At 50.9% G+C, this 23,212-nt stretch overlaps 1 protein-coding gene across 1 annotated transcript in view; it reads right to left on the bottom strand.

Annotated features, from left to right (window-relative positions):
* Positions 1-206: 206 nt before the first annotated feature.
* Kcnk13 (potassium two pore domain channel subfamily K member 13) overlaps positions 207-23,212 on the bottom strand; it is an 83,120-nt gene continuing 60,114 nt past the window's right edge. The window contains exon 3 of the mRNA XM_047540186.1: positions 207-1,788. Within this exon, the coding sequence (XP_047396142.1) occupies positions 935-1,788 (854 nt within the window). The 3' untranslated portion in view covers positions 207-934. The remainder of the gene's footprint in view (positions 1,789-23,212) is intronic.

Genomic DNA, 23,212 nt, shown 5'->3' with positions numbered 1-23,212 from the left:
TGTTTCCCTTTTCCCCTGAGTGCAACAAAGGCCTATTTAATTAAGCACTTCCTCTCCGCTGTCCACAATGAGTACCCATGGACTCAGTTAATAAAATGAGAATTTATTAAATTTTCAGTTCTAATAAATAGTCATTATCTCTGCAATGGGCCCCAAGCCCTGGTAAAAATGAAATGATCTGAGACCATTCAAGAGAAAAGGTTACAAAAGTGAGTCTCTCGCCTGCCCCTTACATCTTGTGGCAGTTTAAATACCTGAAACCGAAATTCAGTTTTCTTATTACACTGACTTCGCAAAGACACCTTAGCCAAACATTCCAGTCTTAAACAGAAAAGGAAAACAAAACAAACAACAGACCCCAAGAAGTGGCCATAAAGAGCAGACTAGATAGTTCCCCTATTCATGGAACCACTGATAAATCTGCTGGAAGGATGTCCTGCAAGAGAAAAAAAAAACAGAAAAAGGCCTGGCACATTCTGGAACATTCTTTCCCTTTTCTCAAAGGGGCTGGGTGCGGCCGTGAATGCCTCCTTTCAGTGTTCCAGAGAAAGAATTAGGGTCTTTCAGGTTTTCACTTCTAAGTGAAACAGCTGGGTGGGTGGGGAGGGCGAGGGGTCAAGACCTATTTCTCTTGGGAGAAAGAGAAGAGCAGCGACAGGAGAGTGTCTGGCGTCGCCTCTGTGATTCATTTAGAAAAGACTGCATTTAGACACGAGTGAAATAAGGGGTCAGGCACAGAGGCGGCCGCTCCCCGCAGCCCTTGGTTGGGCCAAGGTCAGATTTCCAAGGTGGGACCTGAAGGGACCTGAACGGGAACAGCCCCGGGTGGCCCCCGAGGCGCAGCCAGCGGTGCCTGCAGACAGCCTCCTCCCCATCCTCGGTCCCGGGCCTCGCGCCCCCGTCCTCAGCCCGGGCCTCGCCGGCCGGCTGCCCTCTACCTGTCCCCGCTGGTCTCCGCCAGCCTGTTGTTCATGATGGCGAAGGCGCCCACCCCGCCGGAGAACTCGTCGTCCTGGGCCGGGCCGCCGTTGGCCATCTCCGACAGCTGCTTCTGCAGGATGGCCAGCGAGACCTTGCTGGAGTCCTTCCGGGAGGTCATCTCCCCCGAGAGGCGCCGCCCGTCCGCGTCGCTCTCCGGCGCGCCGTCGGGCTCGGGGGACGCGTCCCCGCGGCGGCGCACGTGGCCCGGCATCACCGCGTTGCTGCGCGCCCGGCGGCACCGCGGGAAGCAGCGGCCGCCCAGCTTCCGCAGGATCCAGTTCACCGTCTGCTTGATGAGGATGGAGATGACGTTGAACAGCGAGTAGATGCAGCAGACGCCCGTGAGGATGAAGACGAAGTTGGCCAGGCGGTAGAGGCCTTGGCCCTCGTACCGGGCGCTCTGGCTGCTGACCAGGTCCCCGAAGCCGATGGTGCTGAAGGCCACGAAGCAGAAGTAGAGCGAGTCGAAGTAGCTCCAGCCCTCCATGGGCGCGAACACGGCCGACGCGCCGCAGGAGACCAGCACCGAGGCGGAGCAGAGGATCAGCATCACGTAGTACACCGAGGGCTTCCAGCCCGCCAGGCTGTCCCCCGCGCCGCGGCCCGGCGCCTTCGGGCGGCCCTGGGGCAGCGCCCCGCGCCGCCGCAGCTGCCGCTGGTGGCACGACCGCATGATGTAGGCGATGACGGTGATCAGCCGCTCCAGGAAGAGGTTGAAGAACAAGATGGTGCTTGCGCAGCCAATGAGGCCGTAAAAGATCAGAAAGATTTTCCCTCCTACCGTCGCTGGAGTCGTCATCCCAAAGCCTGAAGGAGACAAAATCAGAGGAGAGAAAGGTGAGAGGGCGCTTGGCTGGGAATGGGGTCAGGGTCTTGGCTCTGGTGGCTGGCAGAGGACCTAAAGAAACCCTTCGATCAAACTGCAGGCTCCTGGCCTTTCTAGGAACCAGCTGGAGAATTCTGGCCTCTTCTGAAGAGGCTAAGCCTGGTCCAGAGCTCTGGGCGGGGCTGCTGAAAGCCCAGGGCAATTGTGCAAAGCAGAAAAAGGCACCTCTTGCTCCAGGTGGATAGGGCCCGCAAAAAATGGCTTGGTGATGACAATGTGGGCTGGATTTCAGCCTCCTCTCTCCTACTTTGCTGGATGACCTTGTACAGTAGGCAACCTGAACATCCATACCCATCAGACCTTGTCCCTAGAGATAAGCAAACGTTCACATACAGAAAAGGATCATAGAGACTCAGCAGAATTCATTTATTATTCTACAAACTCTTACGGACCTGGAGATGGAACTGTGGGCAAGACAGGTCTGGCCCCAGCCCACACAGAGCACTAGTTCCGTGAGCGTATGCTGTGGGACAGGTCTTGTGCTGGAGGGTCACGGGGTCCTATGAACTGCTATGTGTTGTTCCATCTCAGGATTGGGGCACGGGGAAGATTACAAGGGGATACCTGAAAACTAAAGGGGAGTTAGACACACATGGTATGTGGGGTGGGGGGGATGGCTCCAGCATCGTCAGGACAATGAGTATCCCTAAGAAAAACAGAAACCGGAAATGTGGTGACACCAGCCCTTCTCACCGAGGCAGCGAGGGCCAGCCCACCCTTACTGCAGGGCTCCTTCCAGCCAGCGACGAGATTGACAGCAGGCTGCTGTGTGGAGAGGGCTGGCATCGGCCCCCCGGGATACATACAGCACCACCCGTGAGGAGGGGTGCTCAGGCTCAGCTCCTCCACGCGGAACCTCCTTTCTCCATGGTTTCCACTTTCAAGTTCCGCGTCCTGCAGCCCCTCGTTGGGACCACCAGGACGCACCCACTGTCTGCTTCTGGACAACCACCCCCCAATCCTCTTCCTTGTTCCCACAGTTCAACCGGGGCCGGCTGCAGTGCACCCTGGCAAGTGGCCGGCTGGGATCTTGAAATGTGTGGGCTTCTGAGATGTGACCTTCTGGCCTCCAAGGTCAAGCCCAACACCCGGATGCGCGCACTGCCTTGCCACTTCCGTTCTGGGGACTTGGCTGGTCTCTTCTCAGCACACGAGGAGCTGCATGCGGCTCTGGAATGAACAGCCCAGAGAAGAGAGAGCAGGGCTGAGCTCCGCGAAGGACCGAGGGACAGAACAGTCCCCGGGGTCAGTGAGGGCCCTTGATAGTAGGGAAAAAAATCAGACCATCGTGTCTTCTTTGGGAACTGCTGTTTTCAAAATCGAAACCCCTCAGCCGCCCTCAGCAGTGCGGGCTTTTACCTGTTTAGTTAGGTGTCTTCATCATGTAAAGGTGTCTATTGGCTTTACTGTCGTTTTCTCTTGTTAGGATCTTTAATTCTTATCCCCAAACTCAAGAGGCAATGAGGTGGTTGAAGTCATGGAGAATTGAGTTTCCTGGCCCAAGTGTCTGGAGTTTAGTGACTGAGCCAAGATCAGGGTCTCTTCCTACCCAGTTCAAAAGTGCACCGTCCAGTAATTAGTTCCTGGTCCTCTGAGGAATCTGGAGTCACTTCTACTGGCTCAGTGAATTTCTGGAACTGGAAAAGCTTGCCAGTGTTTCCCTAACTTGGAGGATGAAAAATTGAAGACTGCAGTCCCTGCTGCCATGCTGGGGACCAGAGAGCGTTGCTGCCCTAGTCCCTGAGCCCAGCCACCCAAGGTGGCAGGAGCGACACTCATCCAGGTCACCTATCAACCTGATAATCTCCCAGAAGCTGGATGGGGCGAATGGAAACGGCAGATTTAGGAGCAGCAAGTGGGGTGCAGAGGCCCCTCGTGATCACGGAGACTTGCTCACGCAAGCCTGGGAGGACTTAGCTGCTCCAGCCCTGGGCAGCAGAGCCTCGGGAGCCCTGAGGGATCAGCTCCCAGCACCGGTGACGGCAGTCATCTTCTGAGCTCCCGTTCAGCTGGGGGCTTTGCACGACACACTTGGGCCTCTGCTGCGGTCTGAATGCTTGTGTCTCCCTGAATTCACATGCTGGGGTCCTTGTCCCCGGTGATGAATTAGAGGGAGGTGATTAGGTCACAGGGTGGAACCTTCAAGAACGTGATCGGTGCCCTTGTTGAAGGGGCCCTGGAGGGCTCCTCTCCTGCCACCCTGCGAGGACTCAGCAAGGTGCTTCTTCAGGGAAGTGGCCCTGGCCACACACCGAATTGGCTGGCCCAAGTGGCGAGTTCATGGTGGTGATGGAGGAGCTGCCTGGTGGCTGCAGGAAGAACTGTTTTGGTGGCTTTTACACTCTCTGAGCTCGAAGGTGTGCAAGCTGCTAACGTGGGCTTCTCTGCAGAATGCCTCCTTTTGCTGGGTCCCTGAGCATCAGGTGTCCTGGACTGTGAACACCCGCCAGGGTCCTTCACGGGGAGGCCAAGGACACAGGCATCGTCACTGAAGGTCTTCCCAGGCTGTGGGAAGGTCAGGGGTCCCGACCCCTTGCACCCATGCTACGGTTGGCACATGGTTGGAGTGTTGGAGTGTCCCCAAGGGCTGTTTTGTGAGGTATGAAGAGGGCAGGAATCATCCAACTGTGGTGTTTAGAATTGGGGCCTTTGGATTAGGGTTAGATACGGTCATCAGGGTGGAGCCCCTGGACTGAAGGAGGTGGTGGGGGAGGGAGTGAGAGCAATGCACGTGCCCAGAGGAGACTCACACACAGGCTTCCTGTCTCTCCCACATGATGGCCTCTGCTGTATTAGGACTCATAAGCAGTGACTTAACCCACATGTGGTCTTTTAACCTTGGACCTCCAGAATTGTGAGTCAAAATAAACTTCTTTTCTTTATAAGATGACCTTACCTTGAGTATTTAGTTATAGTAATGAAAACCAAACTAATACACTGGGGAACTGGGTATTACTAGTCTACTAGGTCCCTTTGACAGAGAGGGTAAAAAGACTATAGAAGGTAAGTAACTTGCCTAAAGTCATAGAGCCAGAATTAAAACAAAGATGGTCTTTTCTGTCAGGTCTGGGCTTGCCCACCTGACTATGCTAATTGAGTGCAGGCCAGATAGAGTTGAGGGAAGGACATTAACCAAGCACCTATAGTTCCATGCTCTATATAGACATCAGACCATAAGGGCTGTCAAATCTGGTACCAAAACCAGGGGGGATTAGCTGGAATCAGAAGCTGAAAACCTGTGATTTTCACTTACTAAAACACAAGCTTCTGAATGTATGTGTGTTTCTTCCAACAAATGACATCATTAAAGCTGTTTGTTACGCCCCATCTACTTCTGCCTTCCTTTATTTCACAGACTCACCAGTGGAACTGATTGCCACAGGTGGCACTTTCAATGAGTGACTTAATCCCTGAGCTTCAAGACTGAGCCTCTGAGTCTGGTGAAGTTCGAGCCCCGAGTGGCCTGTCTCTTCACATCACGGGCAGCTGAGCTGACTGAGACCCAGGGGTGCGGAGGTCGGTCTAGAGGCCTTGATGTTCCCTGTCTAATGATCCAGTTCCCCTTAAACTATTTTAGACCAGTGTTCATGTAACCATAACCTGCAGGGCAGCTTCTGGGGCCAATCCAGGCTCCCCATTGTCCTTGGGGCTAGGAAGAAAGCTACTAGGCACTGCCAAGGTGGCAGTTGACCTCCACAGAACCCTTCACTGAGACCACGAAGAGAAGAACAGGCCCGCAGTCTTCCAGTCTTATATGTTTAGGCCGTTAACTACATAGTCTTTTTCAAAAGTCAGTCAAGGTGACAAGTTTAAAAGCTTTGTATTATGATCTTTTTCAAACATATACAAAGGTAGAGAGAGTAGTAACCTATACCTTCATTTCCCAGGTGTAGCAGTGATCAACATTTTGCCAACTGTGTTAGTCGGCTTTCTTTGGCTGTGACAAAATGCCTGAAATAAATAAACTTCTAAGGAGAAAAGGTTTATTTTGGTTCACACTTTCAGAGCTGTCAGACCATGGACAATTGGTCTGTTGTTTTGGGGCCTGTCATGATGGGACTGCTTGGTGGTAGAAGCTGCTCACCTCGTGGCGGCCAGGAAGCAAAGGGCGAGAGGAAGGAGCCAAGGTCCTATTTACCCTTTGGGGGCAACCCCCTGTGATCTAACTTCCTCCCACCAGGCCCTACCTCCCAATAATGCCACGGGCTGGCGACCAAGCCTCCAACACTTAGGCCTTTGGGGACACTCCAGTTCTCCCGTCCCAACCCACTCCTTCATTTGCTACAGTGTTTTAAAGTGAATCCCAACAGCACGCCACTTCATCCATTAATAAGGATGGATCTGTGACTGCCAGGGGCCTTATTTTCCCAGCATAACCACTGAGCCATTAACCACACCTAATAAAATCAACGCTGATTCCTTAACTTCAAATCATGCCCAGTCCATACTAAAATTCCTCAAAAACATTTTTTTACAGATCACGGGGATGAATCAGGACCCTAACAAGGCTGCACTGAGTGTATCTCTGGGCCTCTCTCACCGCCTCCCTTCCCATTTTTGTGCCATTGATTTGTTGGGTAAATGCATCCTGCAGACTTGCTCAAATGTTTTTCCCTAGAGACAATCGGGCAGTGTGGAGAACACCTGTGTATCACTGAAGTGCCTCGTGCGTAGCGGCAACCCTCAAGTGCTTCCTGGGGACACAGGAAGAGGCCCACCGGGTCTCTGAGCAATTTAGCAGTACGTGATTAAAAATACCTACATCCTTTTCCATGTTTCGTTTGTTCTTAGGCCTACATCCCCAGTAGTCAGACACGTGACTAATTACACCTGCCACATCTTTACTTTTAATGATAAGAACTCTTCCCAACCATAATGTCGGAGACTGGGATGACTCAGTGAAGCAGCCATTGAAATGGGTCCACATGTCACATCCTGAAGCCACGAAGTCCACCATCCCCACAGCGGCCGATCTCCACACGTCCCACTCCAGGGGATGACACGGCCCCTTCACGGTGAAGCCACCTCTCTCCAGGATTCGCTGTTACTGGCCGCCCAGAGCATTTCAGCTGCCGTGAGAGCCACAGTTCATCCTTCAGCGGACAAGCACTCCGTGAGGACGCCCCGCCAGCCTGAGCAGCCCGAAGACACTCCGACTCCGCCGCTTCCCGCTTCACGTCTTCTCCAGTCTCGAGGAACTCTGGGCACACGTGTCGTCTGCGGCTAAAGTTCTGTGAGCCCCTCGAGGCCACGGGAAGGCTCAGTGTGCGGAGGTCGCGTGTTCACAGCCGAAGTTGACGCCCCTGGGAGAGCGTCGCTTCCTGCCTTGGGAGTGCAGGGCGCCCGGGCCGGAGAGTTGCCGGGCAGCCCTCAGAGTCGTCGGGCTCCAGGCGCGGTGGTGGCCTGCCCAGGGGAGGCACTGCCCTCCGGGAAGCAAGCGTGAAACCTGCACAAGGTAAAACCAGGCCGGCCCCTTTCCTGAGTCACTTGCAGATGACATAAAAGATGGAGAAGGGCTGTCGAGCTCCAGGGAGGAAGGCAGGTCTGGGGTTACTCCTTTACTTGTAGCGTGAAACTCAGCTGAGAGGTGAGCAAGGTAGAAGGGAGTGGAGACCACCGAGCGGAGGCGTGGGCCACGGAGACCATGCAGGATGGAGGCGTGGGCCGTGGAGACCACCAGACAGAGGCGTGGGCCGCGGAGACCATGCAGGATGGAGGTGTGGGCTGTGGAGACCACAGGACGGAGACGTGGTCCATGGACACAACCAGACGGAAGTGTGGGCCGTGGAGACCATGGGATGGAGGTGTAGGCTGTGGAGACCACCGGACGGTGGTGTGGGCTATGGTGTGCCTGAAAACTTCCTCAGGAACCTGTTAAAATTGGATTTTCTGTCTCACCCCCAGAGAGTCTGACTCGAGAGGAGGAGTGGGCATTTTAACAAGGGTCCATAGCGACTCTGAGGCAAGGGCTGCAGAGCCACTGAGAGAAGCACCTGCCAGCTAGGGCCGGCGGGCTGTGGGTAGAAGGGGTTGGTGTGTGGAAGGTAACAAAATCCAGGCCTTCATGGGGAGGAGTCTAAATGAGGGACCCCAATAATCCTACTAAAACTCAGTGAAGGAAGCAGTACCCCTTATTTCTTTGGCATATTAATATATGAATGCAGGAAATATTTCAGGTGACCGATTAAATCAAAATGAGCCATCTTCAGGAGTTCTGGGTTAACTATGGGACCTCATGGCAGACATGATGGCAGCTGCTCATTTCTTCCTTTGAAATGAAATGCTTTCTAAAATATTCAAGGACTTTCTATGTTACTTATAACAAAGGAAATGAATGGAAGAAAGTAGTACTTTTTGACTGTTTTCTGTTACAATAACAAAATACCCAAGGCTGGACACTTTATAAAGATAAGAGGATTATTCAGCTCACAGTTTTGGAGGCAGGAAGTCTGACCAGCGTGACGCTAACTTTGGTGAGGGTCCCCTGGCTACATCAAATCATGACAGATGGCACCATGGTGGAGAGTGTGACCAAGGACTGAGGTGGTCCCTAGCTCTGAAATGCCTTTCCAAGTGAGCATTGGCTGAGCATGTAGTGTCTCTGTGTTCCACTGTGGTGACTGAGCAGCCCTGGATCCCACCTTCTTGGTGGCATTTCTTAAGCACAGCTCCAGAACCACTGGTATCAAAGCCACCGTCTCAGCCTTCCCTACTGGGTTGGCATGTTTGGGACTGAGCCCAGTACTCTCCACAGATAACCACGGTTACTCCAGAGCTGGAGAACTGCTGTTCTAGAGTTTTCCATTCAAGGCAGGATTGCTCAATGATGGATGAGGCTAGAAGAGGACCAGCAGTTAAGGAGTTGGATGAACTTTCTGCTTTCAGGAAGCTGATCACTGGACTCCATTTCTACATCACCTTGTGCAGAGAAAAACAATGAAAAGTAGGAATTCCGTCCTTCGTTCTGTGCTTCACAAGTGTGGCTCGTGCGTGAAACCCCTCCGGGCACCCGAGCTTCTGGCAGTCTGCACGGGCTGAGCTCGCGTCCAAGCCGGCGCCACGCCCGGTGCTCCCGCGCCCTCATGCCACCCCGTGAGGCAGGAACCTCCCCGTCGTCACACTTGAGGGATCCGACAGGCACCGAGGTCACGTCACCCGCTCGGAGTCCCGTAGCCAGCTAGTAGGGGCCTGGGTTTGGGGGTGGACTGTTAATAACCCAGGGAGACCAGGGCCCAAACTCCCCGTGGTTGTCCCTTAGGTAGCACGAGGGCGGGGTGGCCCTGCCGGGCACTGAGGCTCGCTCGCAGCAGCCTGCAGTCGGGGTGCTGGACAGGAGTCTGCTGGTCACTCCATCATCCCAGGTCCTGGGGGCCTGCTGGGGCGTCCGCAGTGTTCCTTCTGCTGGCCGGGCAGGTGGATCTGTGCCCTGCCTGAGGAATTTCTCTTTCTTCTCTTTCTTTTTCTTTTGTGGCGCTGGGCCTCCCCTGCCAGCCAAGTGCTCCGCCTCTGAGCTACGTCCCCACCCCAAGAATACTTCTGTGAGTGACTTTCTCAACAGTGACAGCGAAAAAGATGTCACAGGCTGATTCTAAGCACTCTGCAAGGAAGACCCTGGGCGTCTGTGGCAGTTACTACCGCGGGTGTAGAAGCTTCCAGTCCTTCCTCAAGTGAAGGAGAGTTCTGGCATTTGATACTTTGGTTTATGCTCCTCTTTTGTTGTATTAACAGTAAAGCATCTTTGACAAAAGATTGTAGAATCTTAAAATTAATCTCTCTTCCAGGTCCCCCTGAGCCAGGGGATACCTCTACACTCCTGAACAATAAGTAGTTTCCAAGTTAAAAACAACAACTTCCCGCTATTCTAACTATAAAAGCTGACGACTGGGACGTGACAGATAAGGATTCTGTCGTTTACTATCAGTGGCAGCAATTGCTGTCCTCAGAGTCACAAAAACTGGTCCCATGGGAACCGGACTGAACGGGCTCCTGAAGTGGAATTTTAAGAATTTCGTGCTGGCGGCAGTACATGCTGCTGCTGTTCCAGGCTTGACCCTCACTGAAGGGGGCGTCCTGTGAGGGGCTTCTCTCAGGAAGCGTCCTGATTTCAGGGCTTCTTAAGTTTTCGATTGTGCCCGCAGACATAATCACGTTTTCTCCTGAACCCAATCGCTCTCCCCAGGTCGAGAAGAAGTGGTTCCGGGAAGTGGCATGTGGCCACAATATGGGGCACAGGACGGATGGAAGTGTCTCTCCTTCAAAAAGAGTGAAAAGATCTGGCTTCAAGACGTTTTGAAGAATCATAAAGCAAACGCCTTTGTTTTGAAGAGCTTCTGCACAAGGCCCCTGAAATCTGCCTGCGGCTTGGTCTCCTGCTGTGGCTGACTTGCGGGCTCCGGCTCCGCAGAGGGACCTCACCTGGGTGGTCCTCGCCCCTCCCCAAGGAGCACCTCCCTCTCCCCACAGCAGCCTCTTTGGTCCCTTGCGGGGCTCCCAGACTTCTGACACCCAGTTTGACCACCAAAGGCCGACAGAACATGGGCCTCTCACCCACGTGCAGTGCGTGTGATGTGGTAAGAAAGGGAAGAGGGAAGAGTGGCCGGCGTGGTGATGCACACCTGTAATCCCCGAGGCTTGGAGGCTGAGGCAGGAGGATCGAAAGTTCAAGGCCAGCCTCAGCAACTTAGTGAGGCCCTAAGCAATTAGTGAGAATCTGTCTTAAAAATAAAAAGTAAAAACAAGGGCTGGAGATGTGGCTCAGTGGTTACATCTCAGTTCAATGACCTGTCCTCTCCCCAAAAGAACTGAGGCCCGGGAATGTGAGATGGCTGCACCATGAAGACTTGAATTAAACATGTCGTCTGAGCATCATGCACGTGTCCTTCCACAGTCTGAACCTCTTCCCCGCAAACTTGAGAGTTTCCAGTGTTACCGCTGTACCACCGAGTGCACTGCATTCTCTAGGATTTTCTAGAAATATGTGGCGAACACCCCCATGTTTGCTATGGAAGTAGCTCTAGGGAATCGAAGTTCTTGACGGAGCATTCAGTTTTTCCTCCCTGTTCTCCTCCGACTTATCTTCCTGTCTCCTTTCTCCCGTTTCTTTGAGTCTTTTTAGCAACACACAACTCAGACCTTTTCAGAGGCACCTTCTGGCCTGGAGTCTAAATGAATCACTGCTCTGGAATCAGCTGCTCTATGAGGGAGGCCTGTGGGGGCCTTCTCTTAAAAATATTTAATTTTGGTATTATTAGTTTCAGAAGGCAGTTATAGCTTTCCTTTGCCCAAAGCCAGTAAAGAACTCATTTTTTAAAATATTGAGATATTTGTGGCACAAATGGGGTTGGTGTAATAATTTAACTGCCAGAAGAAATGTTCAAAGAGATTATAACACCGTGGCATTTTAGCTAATCGCAGGAAAAGAAAGGGGTGATTCATTAGGGTTTATTTTTCCACCGAAGGAGCGAACAATGACCTCAAACACTTCTGTGAACTCGAGGCTGTGGACACAAAGGGTCTTTCATAAGTTGCTTTAAAAAATAGAACTGCGAAGCTGGCCAGGAATGCAGACGCAAAGAGTAGCGACGAGGACCGCAGTGCACACCAGGACTCGGGCTCACCCTCCAGCTGACGTCCCCGTCACTCACACAGGTGGTGCTCCTCGGTGGGGTCAGATTTGGTGGCAAAACCCAAATCCCGCTGCTAGGAAAGCACAGAGTCGTCGTTAGTCACTGGTGGAGAAAAGGGGCAGAGTCCCTGTCCTCCCCTGGGGAACAGAAAGAGCGAGGAGCAGCTGCAGACAAAGGGCACTGAAGACCAGGGTGGAAATCATCCTCCTCTCTGGGAGGCCTTCTGGAGCTGGGATGGATGACGTTCCCCGATGACATAATTTCAGGTTTCACTGGCAAAATAGGCTCTACAATTAAAACTGACCTAATTTGCTCTTTTCTCCCATAAAATTGTCCTATACCTCTACTTTTCCCTCCCACCTGCCTCTGGAAGGTTCCTTCTTGTCAGGTAACCTGTGTTCTTTGCTTCCACCTTGTCATTCATTCAACAAACATTTATTGAGCACCTACTACATGCCAGACCCAGAGTGAACTCTTCTCAACAAACAAGACATCACCTCTCAGCTTCCTTCAACGATTCTTCCAGAATTTTCCTGTTCTTTCTCTATCAGTTTCTGCTTCATACCTTGTTCACTCCTGCTTCATACCTTGTTTACTGGCCTTTTGTATTATTATTATTATTTTTGGCGAACTGCCTATCTATATCTTTAGGCCATTTTCCTACTAAGGTATTTAGCACTTTTTTCATGATTCTATATTTAGAGGAGCTGAAAATTCTACCAGAAAACTTCTAGAACTCATAAATGAATTCAGTAAAGTAGCAGAATATAAAATCAACACTCACAAATCTAATGCATTTTTATTCATAAGTGATGAATCCTCCAAAGAGAAATTAGGAAAACTACCCCATTCACAATAACCTAAAAAAAAAGAAAGAAATTAAAGTAAACTTTAGATGATGGAAAGATCTCCCATGTTCTTGGACAGGCAGAATTAATATTGTCTAAATGGCCATACTACCAAAAGTGCTATACAGATTCAATGCAATTCCAATTAAAATCCCAATGACGTGCCTCACAGCAAGAAATCATGAAATTCATTTGGAAGAATAAGAGACCCAGAAGAGCTAAAGCAATCCTTAGCAGGAAGAGCGAAGAAGGGGGTATCGCAATACCAAACCTTCAACTAAACTACAGAGCAACAGTGATAAAAATGGCATGGTATTGGCACCAAAATATATAGGTAGATCAATGGTACAGAATAGAGGACACAGAGACAAATCCACATAAATACAGTTTTCTCATACTAGACAAAGCTGCCAAAGGCATACAATGGAGAAAAGATAGCCTCTTCAACAAATGGTGCTGAGAAAACTGGAAATTCATATGCAACAAAATGAAACTAAACCCCTATCTCTCACCCTGCACAAAACTCAACTCAAAATGGATCAAGGACCTTGGAATCAGACCAGAGCCTGCATCTTATAGAAGAAAAAGTAGGTCCAAATCTTCAACATGTCGGCTTAGGACCAGATTTCCTCAACAGGACTCCCATAGCACAAGAAATAAAAGCAGGAATCAATAATTGTTGATTTGTAAGGTTCTTCATATGTTTTTTTAAGGAAGTTAACTCCCGCTTTTACAAATATCTTAGAAAAAACATTTTTCTCAATTTGTGTTTGCCTTTTGTTTTTACATGAATGCTTCGTTGCTATGCAAAGGTTCAGTTTTCATGCAGACAAATCAATCAGGTTTTTCTCTTGTAGCTTTTGACTTTGGGGGTGACCGAGAAGTCCTTCTGCACGCTGGGAATGTACCAGTGTTCACTATGGTTCTGATATTTCGAAGCACCAGTGTTCACTTATGGTTCTAATATTTCGAAGCAATGTAATCTTGAGTCTTAAATTGCAGTGATCTGGCATTTTAAAAATAATCCATTTTTCTCCATTTTCAATGGAAATTTCTATTGTGAAAGTTGCAGATTGATATGCGGTGGTAAGAAGTAATCCTGAGACACCTTCCCCAGATTCCCCCAGTGACAACAATTTGCAAGACTTTAGTGTAAAATCATATCCAGGATGTCGACACTTGGCACAATCCACTGGTCTTTTTCATATTTTCCGGGATGGACTGGCCCTTGTGCGTGGTTGTATTGAGTGCTATACAGTGTGGCCACCAGTAAGTTCCTCAGCACCAGTTTTGAAATAGTTCATTCTTTCTCCCGCCTCTTGAAATGTCCCTTTTTATTGAAGGCAAAATTCTTACATTTATTTGTTTCTGAATTTTACATCTCATTCCACTGATGTGTTGACCGTTGTCTAGGCCGGGGCTGGTTAGCGAAGACCTCCAGTTCTTTGCTCTCGATGTCTCCCTAGACTCTTCCCTCCTTCTTTTCCCTCTCTTCCCCTCCCTCCCCCCGTTCCCATTTTCTTTTCAAAACTGTCCTTGCTTATTTCCTGCTCAATTTTCCTGATGAGCTTTAGAGTCATTTGGTTAAGTTCCAGAAAAGAGACTGGGATTCTGATTGGGGTTGCCTTATATTTAGAGCTTCATTTGTGGAGAAATGACATCCTTACCAAATGGAGTTTTTCCACCAGGAACACAGCGTATCTCTCTCCATTTATAGAAATCTTTTGCAAAGGAGACTTGGTGGGATTTTGTCACTTCTTCTCATGAGGTGGGCACGCGTCTGGGCACGCTGATTCCCGTCCCACAGTTTCAGTGGATGGTGGGGCCAGCCTCTTTCCTCCTACCATGTCTGTATTTCGGTTGTGTGTGTCCTTGTTGTGGATTGGGTTTTTTATTATGGCAGAATATGCGTCACATAAGATTTGTCATTTCAATCATTTTTTAAGGGTACGACCCAACGCTCTCAATGTTCTGTGACTGTCACTATTTTCAAAGCTTTTTCATCATCAAAAAACAGAGCCTCTGTACCCATTAAGCAGTAATTACCTGCCCACCTTGTTCTACTTTATGTCCCCCTGAATTTGCCTTGGCCAAGTACCCAAATAAGTGGACGCATTCATTTGTCCTTTTGGGAAAGGCCGTCCTCGCCTGGTGTAGGGTCTCACAGCTGGACCTGGTCCTGCCTTGGCTGGAGAATGTTCTAATGTTCTACACACCACGTCTTGCTTACCCACTCGCCCAGCCACGGACGCCTGGGCTTCTTTCCACTTTTGGCTGTTGTGAGTGTTGTTGCTATGGACAGGGTGTACAGATATCTGTTTGAGTCTCTCCTTTTGACTCTTTTGAGAATATACTTGAAGAATATTTTACATAATCCCAGAGGCTTGGGAGGCTGAGACAGGAGGATGGCGAGTTCAAAGCCAGCCTCAGCAAAGGCGAGGCACTAAGCAACTCAGTGAGACCCTGTCTCTAAATAAAATACAAAATAGGGCTGGGGATGTGACTCAGCGGTCGAGTGCCCCTGAGTTCAATCCCTGGTGTGAGCGCGCGCACACACACACACACACACACACACACACACACAAAAATTACACATTTTGCAACTGATCTGATGGCATACTGCAGGAGGGTGCTGTTAAATGTCTAATTAGAAAAAAAAAAAATCAGTATCTGCGCCCCCACCAAATAAAACAAAAACAAATCAAAACATTTGGGCTCATCCTTCAGGTTAAATGCCTACCCTGTTTCCCCAGGCCCTCCTCAGACGCACTGTGACAGTAATTCAGAGTTCTCATCCCTGCCTAGACCATGGACCATGGACTCAGCTCACATTAGATACCTGAAAGGTTAAAATGCAATTGCTCATGAAAAATTGATTTTCTCTTTGTGCTTTTGAGGCTTTGGATGAGTTTCCTTGCAAAGAAAGGCAAAGGGGAGGGGCGGGGGGAGGAAGCCTTTGACCTGCCAAAGTGGACTGGGGGCCACAGAAGCAGGTGGACTTATCTGCAGTGCGAGGGGTCTCGTCTGCGTGCAGGTGCTTATGGCAGAGCTGGTGGTGCACTGGGGCTGTGTCTCATCAGAAAAGGAACCTCTCTCTCAATGCGGTGTTCGGATTTAGCCGTGGCCCGAACTGGGTGGGCTCTTGGTCAGCACTCCTTGTTCTCCACTAGGCTTGAGCTCCTTAAGGGCTGCGGCTCAGTGACAGAGCGTGGTGGCGCTTCCCCAGCACGTGCGAGGCACTGGGTTTGCTTCTCAGCGCCGCATATAAATAAATGAATGAATTTAAAGGTCCATCGACAACTAAAAAAAAAAATTAAAAAAAACAAAGGCTTGTCCTGCGATCCCCTGGGCGCTCACGCGCGCGCGTGCGCGCGCGCACACACACACACACACACACACACACAGAGTTTAGAGCACTGAGTCGGGAGTCCCACGATCTGGATTTATATCTTAGCCTCATCACTTGCCCAAGGATCCCCAGGGATCACAGGGATACGGGGGAATTTGAACCCAAGCAGTCTGGGATCACCATGCTAATTATTGAACCCCTTGGTGCACTTCCTTCTCTTCATCTGTAAAACAGCATAATGAAAGCACCATCCCCACAGAGCTTCTGAGGAGGTTAAATGACTCGGGCGGGTGTAAGGCCGCGGTACTGGGGCTGGAAGAGTCAGCCCGCCTTGCAGTGCTGGAGACGGGCCCACAGCCTCAGGCCGGCGCGGCCACCTGGCTCCTCCCCAGCACAGGAGTTGGCTCCGTCACAGCAGGCGCTCTCAGGGGCCACCCCGCAGCTTGCTAAGTAACGTGCTGTGAACAGGTCTGCTCTCGTGACCTTGGGAAGACTTGTCCAGGCAGACCCTTGCTTCCCACATCTAGAACGGTGTTTCTGCTTGCACTTGGCAGGAGCCAGTTCTCGCTAGTGGGGCACATCCCACATCACAGTAATCACTCTGTCCACCCGACTGGCTCTGCTCACGGCCCTGGGAGTAGCAGGCCCTGCGGGGAGGAGGGCTGGCCAGAGTCCTGGGCCCCACTTCTGATTTCCAACTGGAGCAGAAGGGCCAGCGCTGTGCTGGGTGTGGATTCTGGCTCCTTGACCAGGGCCCAGTAGCTCCCACTGCCCAGCAGGGACAGCTCCCACGTCCAGCTGCTGGGAGGCCTTCCCTTCACAGTCTGCAGGTGGCCTGCTTGCTGGGCTGCGTGCTCACCTCCCCAGCAGAACACACGCTTCAGGAGGGCTCCTCTTCTACCTTCTGGTGTTTGCTGACTATTTGGAAAGAAAGGAGACAGGCGGGCAGGCAGGGAGGAGAATCACCTCCCTCCAGCACCCAGGCACCTGTCCACTCCTGCCTCCAACACCGGTTCCAGGAAACCTGCCCCGGGTTCTCCAGCCCAGCAGAGTGGTGGTCTCACCCTCTGTGCTTCTGTGTGGCTCCAAATCCCTCAGCAACAGCCTGAATTTCTCCAGGTATTAAGCCTTTCTCTCCCCACGGTCTTAATATATTTTTCTCTAGTTTTTGGGAGTCAAGAACAACAAACATGTAAGAGACAAAACTATTCAAAAATGGGACTGGGCCACCTTTGGGTTAGACCCCTGCCTCTCTGGCCCCAGGCCTGGCCCACTACTGACCATGTTCACAGGTCAAGGCCTGGGTCATATCACAAATACTTCCTTTTGGGAACTGACTTGGCCTACTTTTCTCTGTCTCTATCAAGGACAAATGATAAACATAGCCTCTGCTCTCCTCGTCTTTCCCAATAGACCGTGGCTGGGAGGGCTTGTTAGTGGGGATACTCCCCACAGTCTACCCAGGATCCCTGGGAGCCAAGTCTTGTCAATGCAGAGGGACCCCTTGCAGTCCAGCCTTGGTGCTTAAGTTGACAGTCACTTTGGACTACCGATGGTCTGCACTAGCTGTGGTCACCTCCTTTCTGACCTTAGTTCAGCTCCGTCCCAAACCAGTAGCAGGATTTTCCAGGTTAGGGGGCCATGATGATTATCATCTGATTCTTTGCAGAAATAAATGCCAACACTTGTTCTGGGTTCTGCAGAGCCTGGTACTAGGGCAGGAACAATGTCACAGGTTGGTAAAGGCCAGCACAGGTACAGCAGAGTGTTCACTCAGGGCGAGTTTTGGTTCGATTAATTTTGTGGTTAACTGAGAATCACAAGAGATAGTAGGTACCCATGTGCAGTTATCAAAGTACATCAAAATGTCCTCATCTCACAAATTCTGCCATGTTATATTTAAAATTATCTTCAGGGGCCAGATGGCATTTCAGACGCTTGAGGTACAAGATGAGCACAGATTATTTTGAAATGGCAGTGAAGGAAGTACCTGGTTATATGAGATTTCTCACTGCTTAAATTCCATAAAGTGTATTTTTACATTAAGTTGTACGTAGAATAAACTCTGTTTTTCCCAGAATCCAAACATTCACGTTTATGCAACATGAAAAAGCAACCATTAACCCAGAGTCAATGTGTTCAATTGGAAAGATGCCCCGAGAGGCAATGGTCAGGGCTAGAAGGACCAGTGTGGAGAAAGGGAAAGGGATAGCGGGTGTCCTGCATGGGAGGCATAGAGCACCACGGTGAGGAGCGTGGACTCACCTCTGGCCTCTGCCACCTACAGAGAGTGACCTTGGACATGGTATTTGACCTCCCCGGGCCTCAGTCTCCTCATCTGTTAAGTGGGATAATAACACCCCACAGGGCTCCAGTCAGATTAAGGGAAATGTAATGCATGATGTACCCTCTGCTCCTCCTTCTCCTTGTTTCACACCCTCTATTAGTCAGGGTTCCCCAGAAATGCATACCAGTAGGACACACACACGGACACACACACACACACACACACACGCACACACAGCACACAGAGTTTTCCCTTGGTATCCATGGGGGATTGGTTCTAGGACCTTACCAGAATCCAAGGACGCTCAGATGGCTCATTATTTGCATATAACCTACAAGCTCCTCCCATATACTTTAAATCACCCCTAGATTACTTATAATGCCCGACACAGTGTGCAATTATCAAAGTACATCAAATGTACATTTACGTGTACATAGTTGTTATGCTGCATTGTTTAGGGAATAATGACAAGAAAAAAGTCTGTGCATGTTCAGTGGAGATGCAGATGTTTTCTTTGGAACATTTTTGACCCGCAGTTATTGAAGCCTAGATGCAGGTATGGAGGCCTCCTGCTCCCTCCACGTGGGGGGCGGTGACGTGCAGGACCAACGGTGAGCATAGTGAGGGGACTTACTAGGGGGATCGGCTCACTTAATGCTGGAGGCTGAAGGTCCCATGGCAGACTTGTGCCAGCTGTAGATGCTGGGGAGCTGGTAGTGAGGCTCAGGACGAGTCCAAGGGCCTCAAAACCCAGGAATGCAGAGGGTTTGACTCCGTCTGAGGCAGATGCAGGGCTGCTGGTGTAAGTGCCAGAGTCCCAGGATCAGACAGGTGAGTTCAGGTGTCCAGGACAGGAGGAGTGCAGGCAGCTCCAGGAGACAGCCACGGACTGGCCTTTCCTCCGCTGACTGTTCTCTCTGGGCTCCCAGCCTACTGGAGGGCACCCACCACGTTGGAGGCAGAGCTTCCCGACTCAGTCCACGGACCCACACACCCGTCTCCTCCAGAAGCACCCAGACAGCGCCAGGAACAAATATTTTTATAGATTTCAACCAGTTGTCTAAGAAATCCCTGATTCAGTTAAGCTGACACCTAATACGAAGCATGGCAGACACCCCCAGGTGCCTCTCCCAGTCCCTTGAAATATTTTTCACACAGTCGTCACCTTCTCCTGTCCCAACTCTGGGTGGCTTCAGTGTTCCTGGGGAGTAGGTGTTCCTGCAAAGCCCTGGGAAGGCCTCTCTCTCAGTGCTTGGCTCTCCTTCCACACACTCCACTGCTTCTTCCATTTGGTCTCCAGGACCCAAGCCTCCTCTGGTTTTCTTCCAACTCCTTGGCTTCCCTCCTCAGTCTCCTCTGCCAGCTCTCCTTCATCTCTCTGCCTTTTAAGGATGGGGGCACCTGGGCCCCCAACCCCAGCCCTGAAGCTTCATTCCCTTGATGACTTTATCCAATGTCACAATTTTAAATGCCAGCCACAGGCTGATGTCTTTCAGAGTCTCTCTCCACTGCAATCTCTCCCCTGCCCTCCTGACTTGTTTGTCCAGCTGCCTGTCTTACTTTTCCACTTGGACATGTAATCATGATGCCCCAGATGAACAGGTCCAAAATGGAGCGCCCGACTTCCCGCTCCAACCTGTTCTTCCCTAATTCCATAACTAGGAAATTTCTCCTGCCAGTTGCTCAGGTCCCACATTGTCATCTTGGCATTCTCTCTTTGTCAGATCCAGTCCATCGAGAAATTCTGCGTGTGCTACCTTCCACAATAAGTGCAGAGCCTGACCCTTGCTGTTCACCTGCTACCACCCTGGCCCAGGATGGCCTGTCTTCCTCGGAGTCTTGTGGTGCGGTGGCCTCCTGACCAGTCTCCCTGCTGCTCTCCTTGCCCTTCTGAAAAGACTTGGAACACACTCTCCTCAGTCCCAAACCCTCCAGGACCCTCATACACCTGGCATGAAAGCCAAAGTCCTCAGGGAGCCCCCGAAGCTGCCCAATGTCCTCCTCCCCAGTTCCACCTCTAACCTGTCTGACCCCGTCCACTGTTCACGCCCTCTACTGCAGCCTCAATGGCTTCCTCCTGTTCTGCTCCGTCCTCGGCCCTGCGCCTCTCGTTTCCTCTGCCTCCTCCTGGAGAGCACAAGGCTCACCCCTCCGCCTCTTGGGATGCTGGCTAAACGCCACCTTCTTACCAGGCCCCCAGTTATCCTACCGAAAGCTGCAAAATGTTCCCCAGAACGCCTGCTCCTCTTCCCCACCTTGCTGTTACGTCGTATAGCACATGTCGCCGGGTCCTGTGTACGTGAGAGTATTTATTTATCTATTACCTCTCCCCACTAGAACGTAGGACAGGGATTTCCGCCTGTCCTGTTTACTGACCTCCTCCCCACGTCCACCCTGGCGCTTGAAACACAGTCGGGGCTCAATAAATGTTGTCAGGTTGCGCAGTACCCAGCCTGAAAACTGCAACGCTTCCAGAACAGCTCCCACGTGGAAAGGCTTGGATAACTAAATTAATAGAGTTAGCCAGTGTTCAAGGGAAAATAACGCGGTTACCTACGACGGTGAGTGGTCTTTGAACATTCTCATCTAGAGCAACCGGTTGTGTAGACGAGTCTGGTCGTCAACACTCTCGGGCTCCAGACTCCTTTCCAACTGCTCCTTGGTTCATTTCAATTTGGCTTCTGCCTCCGTGGCTTCCGGAATGGCCAGAGCTGGTGGCGACTTCCGGTCAGCACCATCATGTGTGTCCTGCAGCGACTCTAGGCTGACTTGCTGCCTCCTCACCAAAACGTTCCCCTGGGCTTTCAGGGAATGGCATGGCCGTCCCCGTCTCTGATCATCGCTTCCTTCAGCCCTCCTTCGCCACCCAGCCCGGTCCTCTGCGGCCTTCTCTTCCTGGATGGCTGCTGCTTCTTGCATGAATCCAGCTCCTCTGCCACTTCTCAGTGCAAACAAGAAAACCACACCCCCCGTTTCCACCCCCTCTGTCCTCTTCTCCACCACCGATGAGGTTCCTCCACCTGTGCCTACCCTCTCATCTCCTGAGCGTCCCTGCTCCATTAATCATCTCCTCCTCCTCCTAAATCTTCCCATCTCCTCTGGATCCATCCCATCAGCATTTAAGCACTTCCGGTGCCTTCCCTTCTCTACTCTTTCTCTTCCACTTTCCTGCCAAGGGTCTTCAAAGCGCTGAGCCAAGCAGCCGTCTCCACTTAACGTCTCTCCAGTTCACTGCTCTGGAACCTCTGAAGTGTGTCATTAGCTTCCCACCTCTCCAGAAAACTATTCTAGGAGGTTCTCGAATCATCTTGTCAGGAAAGCAAGCAGATAATCAGAGACCTCATCTTCCTTGGCCCCTCTGCAGCCTTGGTCACTGCTGACCACTGGAAATTGAAACTCTTTGTAGCCTTAGTTCCCACAATGCCTCACTCCTCTGGCTTCCCACTGGCCTTCGGTGGGTCCTGGTTCTCCTAATGGTTTCCTCTTCTGTAACCCCCTTCGATGTCACCGTTGAAGACAGGTCTGCGTTCTGTCTTTCTCCATTTCCAACATTTGCGGACAGAGCTGACACTCTTGTAGCTTTCATTCATATCTTCATCCTGATGTTACCCAGATTTCCCCAGAAAGCTCCAAACCTGCCCAAGTAACTGCATTCCAGACATTTCCATGTCCATGTTCCATCGACACCTCAAACTCAACTTGCTCCAGTCTGAAATCGTCTCCCTTGACCTCCAAGCCTTCCCCTTGCATTTGGGTGTAGGGTGTTATATTAAGCCAAGTCAGGGCCCCTGGGGTTAGCCTGACTGCTCCACCTTCCCTCGCACCCGACATCTGGTCCATTTCATGTCCCAGTGGTTCCAGCTCTGGGATATTTCCCCAGTCCCTCACTGTCATGTCCCCAGCCCAGGCCACCCTCAATCTTATTTAGGTACCACTGGTCTTGCTCTCTCGTACCCATGTTCCATAATGCGGCTGGAGCCTTCTGAAATGCAGTACTGATCAAATCCTATTCCTGTCTCAAGCCCCAGAGTCCTCAGGACAAAGCCCAGATTCTTCCACATGACCTGGCTCCTCTCTGCCTCTCTAATCTCTTCTCTTGCTGTTTTAGTTTTTTTCCACCACTGTGACAACAAGACCTGTCAAGAATAACTGTAGAGGAGGAAGAGTTTATTTGGGGGCTCACGGTTTAAGAGGTCTTAGTCCACAGACAGCCGGCTCCATTCCTCAGGGCTGGAGGTGAGGCTGAACATCATGGCAGAAGAGTGTGGCAGAGAAAAGCAGCTCACATGACGATCAGGAAGCAGAGAGAGAGACTCCACTCACCAGATACAAAACATATACCTCAAAGGCAGGGGGCCCTGTGACCCCTCCTCCAGCCACACCCTACCCACCTTTAGTTACCACTCAGTCCTGATCAGGCAGTTAATTCACAGATTGGTTTAAGGCTCTCATAATCCAATCATTTGTTTCCTAAACCTTCTTGCGTTGTGCCACACAGGAGCTTTTTGGAGATACCTCACATCCAAACCGTAACACTTGCTATGTCCTTGAAATAGTTTGAATGTGAACTCCAGAGTTCGTGTGTTGGACACTTGGTCCCCAGTGCAGTGGTACTGAGGCTTGGGACCCTTGAGGAGTGATCAGGCCCTGAGGGCTCTTCCCTCATGAATGGACTCTCTCCCTGGCCCTCCGCCTTCTGCCATGAGGTAACACAGCACAGAGGCCCTCACCAGATGGCCTCAACCTTTGACTTTCTTCTGCTAAACAATTCTCACAATTCTCCAGAATCGTGAGAAATAAAGGTTTTTTTGTTTGTGAATTACCCAGTCTCTGATATTCCGTTATAGCAGCATAAAACAAACAAGACCTCCCCTCTCAACCCTGTGATCCCAGACATGCCACGTTCTCTCCAACTTCTTGACCTTAGCCTGAGACACGCTTTCACTTAGGTACTCCTCCCCTGGGAAGCGTAATTTCTACCATGCATTTCAAGTCCTGGTCCATGTGATGGGCTGACAGATCTGGCTCTGTGAGAATGTTCTAGGCCAGACTCTAAGGGAAATGACTAAACAGACTCCATTTTGCTCTGAGACTCCATGTTATGTAGGAAATAAGCTTTCCCATGGGAACACCCCACCTCTGTACCTATCATGTTACTTAGTGTGACATGTTTAGCAAAACAAAATGACAATTCTTATGTAATGAAAAATTGCTCTCTTTTGATTCCTATTGCTC

The sequence above is a fragment of the Sciurus carolinensis genome, chromosome 2, assembly GCF_902686445.1.
Source record: "Sciurus carolinensis chromosome 2, mSciCar1.2, whole genome shotgun sequence".
Taxonomy (NCBI): domain Eukaryota; kingdom Metazoa; phylum Chordata; class Mammalia; order Rodentia; family Sciuridae; genus Sciurus; species Sciurus carolinensis.
This window is presented reverse-complemented; position numbering and strand designations above follow the sequence as displayed.